This window comes from Emydura macquarii, unplaced genomic scaffold (genome assembly GCF_026122565.2).
Source record: "Emydura macquarii macquarii isolate MOO-44397 ecotype Brisbane River unplaced genomic scaffold, CSIRO-AGI_Emac_v2 contig_2308, whole genome shotgun sequence".
In the NCBI taxonomy this organism is placed as follows: domain Eukaryota; kingdom Metazoa; phylum Chordata; order Testudines; family Chelidae; genus Emydura; species Emydura macquarii.
The window spans coordinates 71,388-84,014 of record NW_027132445.1 but is presented as its reverse complement, the minus strand read 5'-3'; the positions used below and the strand labels follow the sequence as shown (position 1 = coordinate 84,014).

General features: G+C 44.9%; 1 protein-coding gene across 1 annotated transcript in view; it reads right to left on the bottom strand.

Moving 5' to 3' along the window:
- Positions 1-7,657, bottom strand: part of LOC137161497 (uncharacterized) — a 106,048-nt gene extending 98,391 nt beyond the window's left edge. The window contains exons 1-2 of the mRNA XM_067560783.1: positions 7,450-7,657; positions 3,481-3,583 (exon numbers count right to left, since the gene is read on the bottom strand). Coding sequence (XP_067416884.1) covers positions 3,481-3,564 — 84 coding nt within the window. The 5' untranslated portion in view covers positions 3,565-3,583; positions 7,450-7,657. The remainder of the gene's footprint in view (positions 1-3,480; positions 3,584-7,449) is intronic.
- Positions 7,658-12,627: the final 4,970 nt, after the last annotated feature.

Below are 12,627 nucleotides of genomic sequence, written 5' to 3'. Positions count from 1 at the left end.
TAAGGATAGCATCTGTTGTACCTCAGCATTCTGTGATGAATGGCTATATATACCACTTTGTTACTATGGCAATATTATGTGTGAAGTACACCAATAAGCTGATGCCATCTCTCTTTGTACCTAGAGTATACTCCTTTTTCATTTTTGAGGGCGACCAACTATAAAGCGGACTGAATTTTTCTGAGACTCAAGACAAGGAGTTATTTTCTAATTTTTTTCTATTAACTGTAGATAAGCTGAAGGGCTGTGTGTGACAAATAAATGCCAGCAACCTTATAAGAGGAACTGTCAAACCATATTCTCTTCCCCCTTCAGAAGAGATTTGGCATATCTATACTTCAAGAGAACAGAAAGCAAAACTGAACCCCTTTGCTTAACTATGGCAGGCAAGGGTGGGAACAAAGAAACATTCACACACCTGCATACCCATTGTTTCCTTAGCAACAATCTAAACATTGGTTTTTGGTGCTTTGTTGATGGATAGGCACAAAAAATTGGCATTCAGTCCCACGTCTCTAAATGAGGGTGAAAGCAGGCTGGTGCATTATTAGTAACAATAGCCCTTCTGTTCCCATTCAACACAAACTCGAAATAATTCAGGGCAAAAAGCTGAATGTAGTTCTTAGGGTGGGGAACCCAAGACAAGGAAAAAGTATATTCAACTCGACTGGATGTAAGACAGCAGACAGATTTATAGCAAAACCTTGCAGACTGTTCTGTTTAATTTCTATATTAGTTATTTGTTAGAGTTACTGGGTCCTTTGTACTTCTACCCAGAACATTTCTTTTTTTGACTGGTGATTCCTAGGTGGGGGAACAGTGTTATTTAGGATCAGAGCAGGGAGTGAAGAACTGGTTCTCTTCTTGTCTCTGCCACGGACATACTATGTGACCTTGAGTGAGTCACTTATATTAACACGATTTTTCTTATTGCTAAAATGAGGATACTTCCCTCACTCATAGGGGAATTTGTGAGCCTTAATTCAGTGAAAGGTGTACAATGTTTTCTATAGAAGGATAAAGTAATATTACAACGTAAGCATTAGCTCATAGCAATAGTTTAATTGCTTTATCAGTTATTTATTTAGGAAAAATAAGCTGGTTTGGAGCATTACATTCTGCAGCTTGATGCAGTAATACTTTATAAAGCAGTCCTTTTCTCCACTGTGGCTTCCAGAGCAATGAGCAATCAGGTATTTATTTCTGTTGTTAGCAGTTTCCTGTTCAGTTTCTACTTGGATTTTTTAGGGCACTGAATTTCACACCATTTGTATTTTAGTAAGTGCTATACTATTATTATTGTTGTTGTTGTTGTTATATGGTTTCTGGGTTGATATTTCACACTATGGCGTCTAGTAGTGCATTTCTGATTCTTGGACAGTTACTTAAATGAGATGATTTTTTGGTTGTTCTCGGGGAAAGATTGTTTCTGTCTTTGTGTTAAGGGCCGGGCTGTGGGCAGTCTTGCCTAATGATCAGGGTGGGAGGCAGGCCTAATGTTGGAGTAGAGTTGACCAGGTCGAGTGGCCAGAACCCAAACCAGGGAGCCAAGTTACCAAGTCCAGTGAGTGAGCCGGAGCTGAGAGACAGGAATCAGGAGCCAAGCATTGGTGCCATGGTCAGAAGCCAAATATCAAGTCCAGGGAGAGAGTTGGAGTGGACAGCCAGAAATCAGGAGCCACGGAGCAGAGCCAGAGTATAAGCTAGAGCAGGGGCAAGCGCCAGGGGGAGGAAACCAGGAATTGAAGCCAGGGGTAGGGACAAGGAAGACGCTGAGAGCAGGAAGCAGGACCAGAAAGGGTCCTGCTGCAGGACGCGGAATGCTGCTGAGCAGCCAGAGACCCAGTCCTGCTGCAGGGTTTAAGAATGTGTCTGCTGGAGTCTTCAGCCAATCAGGGGGCTGGGTTCATTTGCTGAACTATCTGAAGACTATGAACAGCATCCAGATTCAGCTGTGCGTCCCTCTCACCTAGTCCTTCATTCTAGTTCCAGGACTGGCAACAGCAGCTCACTCAGCCACAGGAAAAAGAGTGCCTTGTGTAGCTGTCAAGAACCCCGGCATAGGCTGGCAACATATACACATACTCAAGGGTCCAGGCAGGCTTGTACAGCCCTCCCCGAAGCCTACACCACCATGTCATCACTGATATTTTTGGAGCAGATGTCCTAGAAGCAGCAAAAAAAATGTATTTTCTTAGGATGTAAAGCCTGAGTAAACTAACATAATAAATTCTGGTTCACACTGTGGCAGTAGTTAAAAACTTGTATGTTGCCTTAGATGACTAAGATCTGCAGTTCACTATCCCCTGTATTCACTGTAGGGAATACCTTGAGTACTGTAAGCACAGGAAAGTATTGTACAAGTCTATAACGCACAGAAAATACATCATTTCAGGTAAACCTGGCAAATATTCAGTACCGCCACTATATGTATAATTATATCAGCCATGGAGATGTGAAATGCCGTTCTGCAGAGCCAATCTTTTCTAGGCATGTCAGAAAAGAGAAAAAAATGCAACATTTGCCACTTTGTAGTGACTGCCATACCACAGTATCTCCTGTTTTAATTTCAGTAAGATACTGAGATTTTACTGATGCTCGTTGTATGTATTGTAGAGAAAAATCTGGCAGTCAGGGGGTTGGACTTCATGGCTTAATATATTTTTTTCTATTTCTAACCTCTGTGAATCATTTGCCAACAGTGTCAGGTGTATTATATTATAGTATATGTCCAACAAGCCAAATTATTTATAAAACATAGCACTTTTCAGCATAAAGACATCAGATATACCCCTCTGACACAGAGGACTCTGATGTGAATGTCTACAAGTAAAATATTTCCATTCAAAGTGGAATAACTGCTTCAGGACTTTGGCCAATAAAAAAAACATGTATATAAACAAATATTTAACACCATAGTTTCACAATTTTATTTTAATATCCCTTGTATTAAAGTTCTGAACCTCTTCTGAGAAAAGACTCCAAGTCACGCCAAATGAATTTTGAGGTGGCTTTTCGAGGTGGAAGAATGTCCAGTAAAGACTTGCCTGAGACCACTAACCTCACTCTCTTGTGGAGTCTTCAGAATTTGAACTTACTAGGTAAGGCTCTGGTGCTGAAAATTAACTTCCTGTGCCACACAGAACCAAACAATAGTCTGTATTTGATGGCAAGCAGCTAGGCAGAGCAGAAGATAAAGGAGTAAACTATTGACTCTTTGTTTGTTTCGTAACTTTCATCTGAACCAAACTTTGGAAAAATAAATGTGGTCCTTAACAAGAAATACACAAGAAATGGCAATACCAAGTCACTATAGAGAAGAGGATTTCATCGGCTGAGCTTTTGCTAAAACATTTAGGTCTGTTACTGCATATCTTCCACATGTTTTGAGTAAAGAAAGATATTCTCCCAGAATGCAAATATAATTCTTACATTTTAAAGAAGTATTTCACAAACTTTGACATCTTTTAAAAGGATTACCTGATTCCTGAAATGCAGTGGTTGATACGTATTCAGAAGAGGAGGAAATGTACTCTTCTTATAAAGCTGTAAACTGGTTGCCATGTCCCATTACAGTGCCAGTCTGTTATGAAACAGAAGGTAAACAAGACAGTATAAATAAAGGACAATACCACTACATCTAATTACATTTGCCAAACTTCAAAGCAAACAAACATATTTATAAAGCTTTATATTACAAACTGACATCATATTTTATTACTTACATCACTTAGATTTTATCGGGAAATTACTTATCAACTAGTATACAAGTCAACTGCTTTGGTAAATTATTTTGTCTTCAAAGTAAAAACTAGGTAAATGAGCACACTCAAGCATGATTTTTCCAGCCAAGGGGTTTTTTGGGGTTTTTTTTTGGACAGGACATTTCTAATTCTGAAAAATTGGTTCATGGGATGTATTACTATCTTTATGGGAGATATACAGACTTTGTGCCATTGCTCCTGTACTGTGGCTCCCATGAAAACCCATTAATATTACCCACCCTCCATCAGTTGGCAGAGCTTTACAAAGAGTTATAAAATCTTTAGACCATTTCCAATTTCCTGTTTATTGAAACAATTTTCTCCATGATTTTAAAGGGGGAAGCTGCATAGCCTTCCTTTTAAATACAGGGCCATATGCTACCCTGCACTGTGATGCAGAGAGTAGAAAGATGTGGCTCACTAGGAATCAAACTCTGGAGAGAGGTGGGGTGTAGCAGTCTTGCTGCTTTTAATCCTTTCCTCACAAACACCTCGAAAACCTCTCCCTGTGGTAGGAACTTTGCAGCTCAGAGCAGAAGGAAGAAGGGAATCAGCCACATTCCATAACATGCCTTCCTTCTCCTCAAGTCCAACAAAATTGCTGAGTGGCTATCCATCTTGAACTTTACTGCAGGCTGAACCCAAACTAGCTCCTCCTCCACAGTGCAGAGTCTGTGCGCGTGCGCACGTGTTCTAAGGGTGGGATCCATAAAAGTCTGCAGTTCTGCAGAAAAGGACCTGGGGGTTACAGTGGGCAAGAAGCTGGATATGAGTCAGCAGTGTGCTCTTGTTGCCAAGAAGGCTAATGGCATATTGGGCAGCATTAGTAAGAGCATTGCCAGCAGATCGAGGGAAGTGATTATTCCCCTCTATTTGGCATTGGTGAGTCCTCATTTGGAGTATTGTGTCCAGTTTTGGGTCCCCCACTATGGAAAGGATGTGGACAAATTGGAGAGAGTCCAGTGGAGGGCAACAAAAATGATTAGGGGGTTGGAGCTCAAGACTTATGAGGAGAGGCTGAGGGAACTAGGCTTGTTTAGTCTGCAAAAGAGAAGAAAGAGGGGGAATTTGATAGCAGCCTTTAACTACATGAAAGGGGGTTCCAGGGAGGATGGAACTAGGCTGTTCTCAGTGGTAGTTAATGACAGAACTAGGAGCAATGGTCTCAAATTGCAGTGGGGGAGGTCTAGGTTGGATATTAGGAAAAAAATTTTACTAGGAGGGTGGTGAAGCACTGGAAGGGGTTACCTAGGGAGGTGGTGGAATCTCCATCCTTAGAGGTTTTTAAGGTACAGCTTGACAAAATCTTGGCTGGAGGATGATTTAGTTGGGGTTGGTCCTGCTTTGAGCAGGGGGTTGGCCTAGGTGACCTCCTGAGGTCTCTTCCAACTCTAATCTTCTATGATTCTATGAAAGAGTACTTAGGTGCATAAGTCCCATTTTCAGGCACGAGTGAGAGTCACAAACCTCCTGCTAGCCTATCGTCTGATGCTGTAGGCACGTAAACTCTCTCAGCACCTACGTTTTTTCTTAAGGCATGCGCACTGCAGCCTCACTCTCAGCACATGGGTGCCCATCTTTTGCCTGAGTGCATACATTATAGGCATCTGGTCACCTGTCTCCTGCCTGCGCCCCAGAGTGATTCACAAGGCAGAGAAGACAGATGTTCAGCTGCCCTAGTCATGGGCCTGTCCAGTAAGTGACCTACCAGACTGGCACCCTCAGGCAAGCTCACACAAAATAGTTGGGGCAGAGGAGGAGGAGGGAAAGGGCTGAAGACAACCTCCCTTATAATCTTTAGCCTAAAGTAGTCATTGAGGATGTGGTGAAACCCTCATTCAAATCCCCACCTCTGCCTGATGGGGAGAAAGGATTTGAACAGGACCTGCCATCCCTCAGGGGAGCATCCTACCCACCAGGCTATTGAGTGGTTCTAACTTTCCCTCTGGCCCAATTCACATTTACATATCCCATTGTTTAATTCAAGTGGAACAACATCAACAGGAGAGATGAGAGAACCCCACATCAGAATATCCCATGATCTCGTGGTTCAAGCACTGATGTGAGAGTTGGCTGATCCCTGTTCAAACCCCTTTGCCTCATAAGGAGGATGGGGAACTTGAAGCAGGGGTCCCCCCACCACCTGACAAGTACCCCATCTATTAGGCCAAAGGTTATAAGGGAAGTGATCCTCCTGTTTTCTTTCAGGACCCGCATGCAATTTAGGCAGTCAAGGGCCCATATTCCCCAGTTTGTGGATCACTAGTCAAGGTACAAGATGCTTCCATGGAGCCTGGACTTGGGCACCAAACTGAACGAGGAGCAGGACTAAAACACCCCTCTTACTGGTGTCTCCCATGGCTAGATTAGACGGCTATCATGATGGCTTTGCAGATCACCCTTTTCTGGTGCCTCTTCATTCCCCTAACACTTCACAGAAAGCCTAGGTGCCTAACTCAGTCTTTGTGGATCACAGGGCTGTTCCTATTATTTCCAAGGCACCAAGATGCTCAATGTTGCAATGCGTGAATCCCTTCATGGATCTCACCCTATACCTCTGTTTGGATGCTCCTGTCCCAGCTGATAAGGTTGTCTGAAAATTAGATGAAATCCACTACTAATTCGGTGGGAGGGAGCAAACCCCACCTACTTCATTTACAATAATACAATTTGCAGGAAATCACATCAATGGTAATTCAAGTTTCTCACATGAAAGCTGCACATGCCTCCTCTCCCACCCACAACAGACTCCAGATTGCAGAGACTATTTTATTTAGAACAGAGTTGCTCTATGAATGATTCAAATTTAAAAGAAAATGCTAAGTGGGGGTGAAGAGTAGGGAGGAGAGGGAGACAAATATAGATTTCATTTCAGCTATTTTAAAGATGAGATTTTAAAAATATTAACAGCTGCTGCCTGTACGACACCCCCGAGGTGGCTGCATTTCAGGGGTGTCTGAAGTAATCCCACCCTATGGTTTGTTGTTAAACGCTAGGGGATTCTTGGAGATGAATGGTGGGACAGAAATGCAGAATCCTAGCTTTTAAAAGACAGAATAGGTTGGCACCCCATTTAAAAGCTAGTCAAACAATGGTGGCACACCCATAAGGGTGCATGCAATGCACGTGACTAAGGTGGCATTTTTACAATGAAGCACAAACCTTCTTCGCGCACATTGTACCAAATCTCATTCATGCGCCCCACATGAAATTCAGATATATCCACCGTTTAGGAAAAACCGGGGGGAAAGGGGGAAGTGCCTAAGGAAACGCAGCGGATCAAGGGGGAACAGAAAGAACCGGCAGCCCAAGGCTGGCTCGTGTTTCCAGCCCGCCTGCTTAGCACCCATGCCAGCACCGCCATGTCGCCTGCGTCTGTCACAAGCCTATGGGGGGCGATGGAGGCAGGTGCTGGGATCAGATCAGACCCCTCCGAGCAGCAACAGCTTCCCCGCTAAACAGTCGCCTCCTAGCCAGGCCCCAGCTCGGAAGCCTTGGCCACACGCCTCCTCCCAACGCCTCCGCCACACACTGGCCGGCAGGAGCGGGCCCCGCAACGCCCCACGCCCGGCTGCCCACGCACGTGCGGGGAGCCCAGTGCCATCCTGCCGGGGCCGGACTCTGCCTCCCCCATGCCGGGGAGGGGCCGCGCTAGCCCCCAGCCCAGCCCGGGAGCAGCACTCACCGCTTGCCAGGGGAGCCGGGCGCCGGGAGACAAGCCGCCCCCCCGAGCAGCAAGCGCGGCAGCGGGCGTCCTTCCAGCGCCAGCCACCGCCCCGCGGGCGCGCCGCAGGCGGTAGGAGCCCGGCGCCCTTCGGCCAGCGCGCGGCCAGCCCTCGCTCGCACGGCGCCGGGGTCCGTAGCGCGCGCTTTGCTCACGCTGCTAAAGAAGCGGCGCCGCGAGCAGCACCGCGCCTTGCAAAAGGGGGGTGGGGGGGCGGTGCAGCGGAGCGCGCTTTTTTCTGCTCTGTGGGGCACGTGTTGCTCAATGGGCCCGGGAGCTCGCTGGCCGCCCCATCGGCGAAGCAAACGCGTGCAGACCCGAGCTAAGGATTCGAAGGGAATCGAGGCAGGATGACGTTTCCCTGCAAACATCCCACCCGCTGACATCAATGAAGTCTGAGGCATTTTTTTTTGATGACCCTGGGTCTAACAGGGGTGTGAGCCACAAGAGTTTACTTCAGAACGTAGTGGGCCAGAGCTGTGGTCCATCCAGCCTGATATACTGTCTTGTGACGGGTCTGGTGCCATGGCAGAGTGAAGAGCACAGGACACTTTATCAAGTGATCCCTCTCCTATTGTCCAGTCCTAGCTTCTGGCAGTCAGCAGTTTAGGGACACTGGGAGTATGTGGTTGTGTCCCTGACCATCTTGGCTAATGCTGTACTTAGTCTTCACATTGCTGTTACTGATATCTAGCAGCGACATGACTTGTTTTGTTGACAATGTTCTTGTTGCTATCTCAATCAACTAGTTTATGCTCTTCAAATAGCTATGTGCCATTTTGCAATGTTAGCCACTCTGGGGCAGGTGATTGGCTCGACCCTCTCTTCCTATCCCTCTTTGGCATGGGGGAACAACCTCGATCAGCACAGTGTTTCTTTTGCTGCTTCTTTGGCACCAGCAAAGGCAAACAGTGTCAAGAAGGGCTCTGTGCCAGCGGGGCGCTTCGTACCGACACTGACGTACTCGGCTTTGAGTCTGAGCAGGAGGGTTCTGAGGCCGGTCTGAGTGCCGCCTTCATTAACAGGGCTTTCAGGCGAACGTCCCAGTGTCTCTTAGTCCGTGGCTTGAAGCCTTTGCAAATCTTGCACTTATCCCTCACATGTGTTTCCCCCAAACACTTTAAACAACTATCACAAGGGTCATTAAACGGGAAGAATTTATGGCAAAGATAACACGGTTTGAAGCCTGGGGACAGGGGCATGCCCTGTCACTGGGTGAATGTCCCTGACGGGATCACTATCTCTATCTTACTGACAGACAAACTTACAAACTACTTACAAGAACTATCAACAACTATCTATGAAAGAACCACGAGGCACTTGCAAACATGAGAGAAATCCATTCCAGCAATTGTCATGAGCAGCAAGAAGGAACTGAGGGGGCACAGGGCTGGCGGCCCTTTATATACCGCTGCAGGAGCATGGGGCTCCAGAGAGTGCCAGAGGTGGCCCTACTGTTACCACTAAGGCAAAATAATCTCACAGCAGTGCACAAGAGTGCTCACACACCTAACCTGGAATCCACATGAGCAAGCACTCGAAGGGGAACTAATGAACATTAGGAGAAAGGGAGTTTTGGTAAAGAAATAGATCTCCCTTCTCCTCATCCGCCTTCAACGAAGGTGCAATAACTCATAATACACATGCTCTTTAGACCACTGCTCCAAGAGGTCCTCCTGCAAAACAGACTTTATGTTCCTGATATTTTCAGAGTTCTAAAAGAAACAAACAACTTTTTAAAAACCTACACAACCTTTCAGGCCTTCATGATCATAAAAAAGCAAAAATGGGAGAAGCCCAACTTTTTATAAACATTTTGCAAAAAACCTTTAAATCGTCCTATTAGTTAAATAGTGATTCTTAGTACACAGTTGAAAGGTTCTAAAACGCCTACTTTTATAGCATTGCTTGACTCCCTGTTCCCTCAATCTCACATGTTGTTTGAGAGTCAATTAATTCCAAAGTTCTAACCATTTTAGGGTTTATAGTCATGTTTAGAACGTTTGTTTGGTTTTTTGAGTCTCTCTCTTGCCTTGGATAGTTTCAAAAGCCATGTTTTGTTTTGTATGCTGCAAAAGCAATGACATTAGACTTGGAAGAAGGCATTATGTCATAGATTTGTAATGGCCACATTGCTCCCCATGTGTGAGTAGTCAAGGCTAGAAACAACATATACCACTAGGAAGGGGAGACTCATAGCTCTCCAATGAGATAAATCATTTTTAACCTATGTGGCTTCTGAGACTAGATTAGTTCTGTTCAGAATACTACTAGTGCTGGGCCTGTAAAATTTTTATGGGCTGGGTGTAATGTAGAGAGAAAAAAAATATATATATATATATTAGTGGGGGGAAAAGAAAAATTGCCTCAATGTTTTCTCCCCTGGGGGTTGCTTGAAAGCTGTTCATTGGCTGGGAATGTTAAACATAGGCCTGGTAGAGATGGACTAGTGAGCAGAATACAGATAAGGCTTAACTAGGCTATTCTGCATGTAATGTACATACATTATTGCGTATATATCTTAAAAGGTTAACACAAAAATTACATGGTTTTAGCTGCTCAGGTAAAATATTAGGTGAAATCCTGGTTCCATTGAATTTTGTGATAAAACTCTCCTTGACCACAATGGAGCCAGAATTTCACCCATTCTATATATATTTTACTATATACTGTAGAAAATGACACTAAGGGAACATTAAGGTTGCAAACTCAAGCACTCAAAGGTTAGAATATGCCAGAATTAAGGTTGCCTGTGCAACCTTGGCCTCTTTGTGCGTATGTGTTATGATACAGTCTTTAATTACATGATCCCATACTGTTTTTCCCCACAGGACTCCTGTCTCATTCAGTGCACAGGATGGATGGTGCTCACTTAATGAGCTATTCAATATTTGTTATTCAATGTGGGGCCTCAGGCCTTATTTTTTTCAAAACTCTGCTCTGAAGACAGAATTATTAATTTCCTCATGGGCTTTTCTCTGGTGCTCATCACTACTGTAGCAGAGTGCTTCCCAAATATTAATTCAATTTATCTTCTCACAGAGGTGTTGTGATGAGGGGTATTATTTCCATTGTATAGCTGGGGAGCTGAGGCACAGAGATTACGGTCAAAAGTTTCCATTAATTCTGCATGTCCAATTAGAAATGCTTAGGACCTGATTTTTCAGCGTATTTAGCATTTTATAGCACTTAATAGGGATGAAGCACAGCTCCCACTGACTTCACTTGCTACCCACTTCAGCAAATCAGACCCCAGGGTATCAAGCCGAGCATCCCAGAAGTGATGAACACACAATTAGTGACCATCTCTGGAAAGGTTAGTTTAAGTGACTTGCTCAGCATCATAGAGGAACTCTGTGTCAGAAGCAGAGGTAGACTCCAGCATTCCACTGCCTTAACCATGACACCATCCTTCCTCTTCCTGACATCCCCTGCTTCATCACTACTCACTTTCCCCCTTCTGCAACAAATGAAGCAAGGATCCTACAGACTACAGTTTTTTCGCTACACAGCCCTGATTCATCCCCAGAGAAGGGCTATTCTGTGCAGTGAATGGGCAGTGGGCTCGTGGAGGGAAAAAAATTGTATGTAATCATGTAATTAAAAAACAACCATAGTGCAGACAAGAATGGAGAAAAATTAAGGTTGGAAGGGGAAAACCCTAATTCTGGCATTTCCCCAATATTTTAGTGTTTGACAGCACTCTCAATAATTTTCTTTTAACATAGTTTGTATGTGTAACTTCCTAGGTTTTTTAAAAAGCAAACTGAATAAACAGAAATTCCATGATGGGGCATCATATTGACACTCACATGGGTCACCAGCAAAGATCTTAGAACTTTTAGATCCACCACACAGACCTCTGCTACTTGAGCAACAGAATAACTGATAGCTGCAGTAGGTTGTCATCCTCTATATGGACCAGCTCTAGAGGGGCATGAGAGACATTTTGCCAATGTGTTTCACACGTATTTGCTGACATCAGTGGAATGGGGAGACTCAGGAGTTTGGGGTTCTCTTCCAGGCTGTGGTGTGGAGAATGCTCTAGTGGGCATAGAGGCTTCTGTCCATCCCATCCCCTCCCCCCATACTTGATCCCTTCTTTCTCTGTCCCCTTCCACCTGACCCTGCTCTAGTCCTGTCTCTTCCCCACCTCTTGCTTTAGCCCAGGCAAAGTGACTAGAATTAACGAGTCTTCAGGCTTCTTATCACAGTCTCCTTGCCCAGCAAGTCTTTGTCTCCCTTTCTGGATTTACTGTCCAAATCTCAGTCTCTCCTCCTCTCCAAACCCAGTCTCCTTACCCAGCCAGACCCAGTTCCCCTCTCCCAAATCATTTTCTGATCTTCCTCTCCCCTCCACCTCTCTTTACCCAACCAGTCCCAGTCTGCTCATTCAACCAATCCCCATCTCCCTGCTTTTGCCTGGTCCTCATCCAATCTCAGTGTTCCTTACCACAGCCAGCCTTCCCCCCCAACCCCATTTCTCTCACTGGCTCCATCCCAGTCTTTCCCCCAAGTCCTCATCCCAATATCCCCTCGTCCAGCTCCCACTTCCAACCTCCCCTTCCTAAAGTCAGTCTGTCTGCCCAGCCTGTCCCTGTTTCTTCTGCACACATACTCCAATCCCCCTCACCAGATGCTTTGTTCTGCTCTACTGCCTTCCCTCCCCATTAGTCCAGCAGCTTCCTCCTCCAGGTTGCTGAGTGCCAGCAGGGCGGTCATTAAGAGAACAGAAGAGACAGGCTTGCTGCTGTCTTAGGTGAGCTGCAGCCACCACTGATTGAGTTGACTATGTACCCTTTCTCCATACACGCACATCATACATCTTTTGGAAGCTTGTCATGTCTATTTCAAGATGAGGTATGATGCATAACTGTCAAATTGTGCTGTTACCATAGAAACAGTGATAAACAATGACACCATCAACACCTTAAAGTGACCATTTAAAAATATTTACGTGTGTTAGTTTAATGGCTCTATGTATTATTTCAAGGCATGAAATTGGATTTCTTTGTGACTCCAGAACATCACAACAACAATCTAATAATAAATGTATACAGGTATCATTGAAATGTAATAGCACTGGTGACATTTGTAGTCATCATCACCATCATCTTGTTCATCATGATCGCTGCCAAG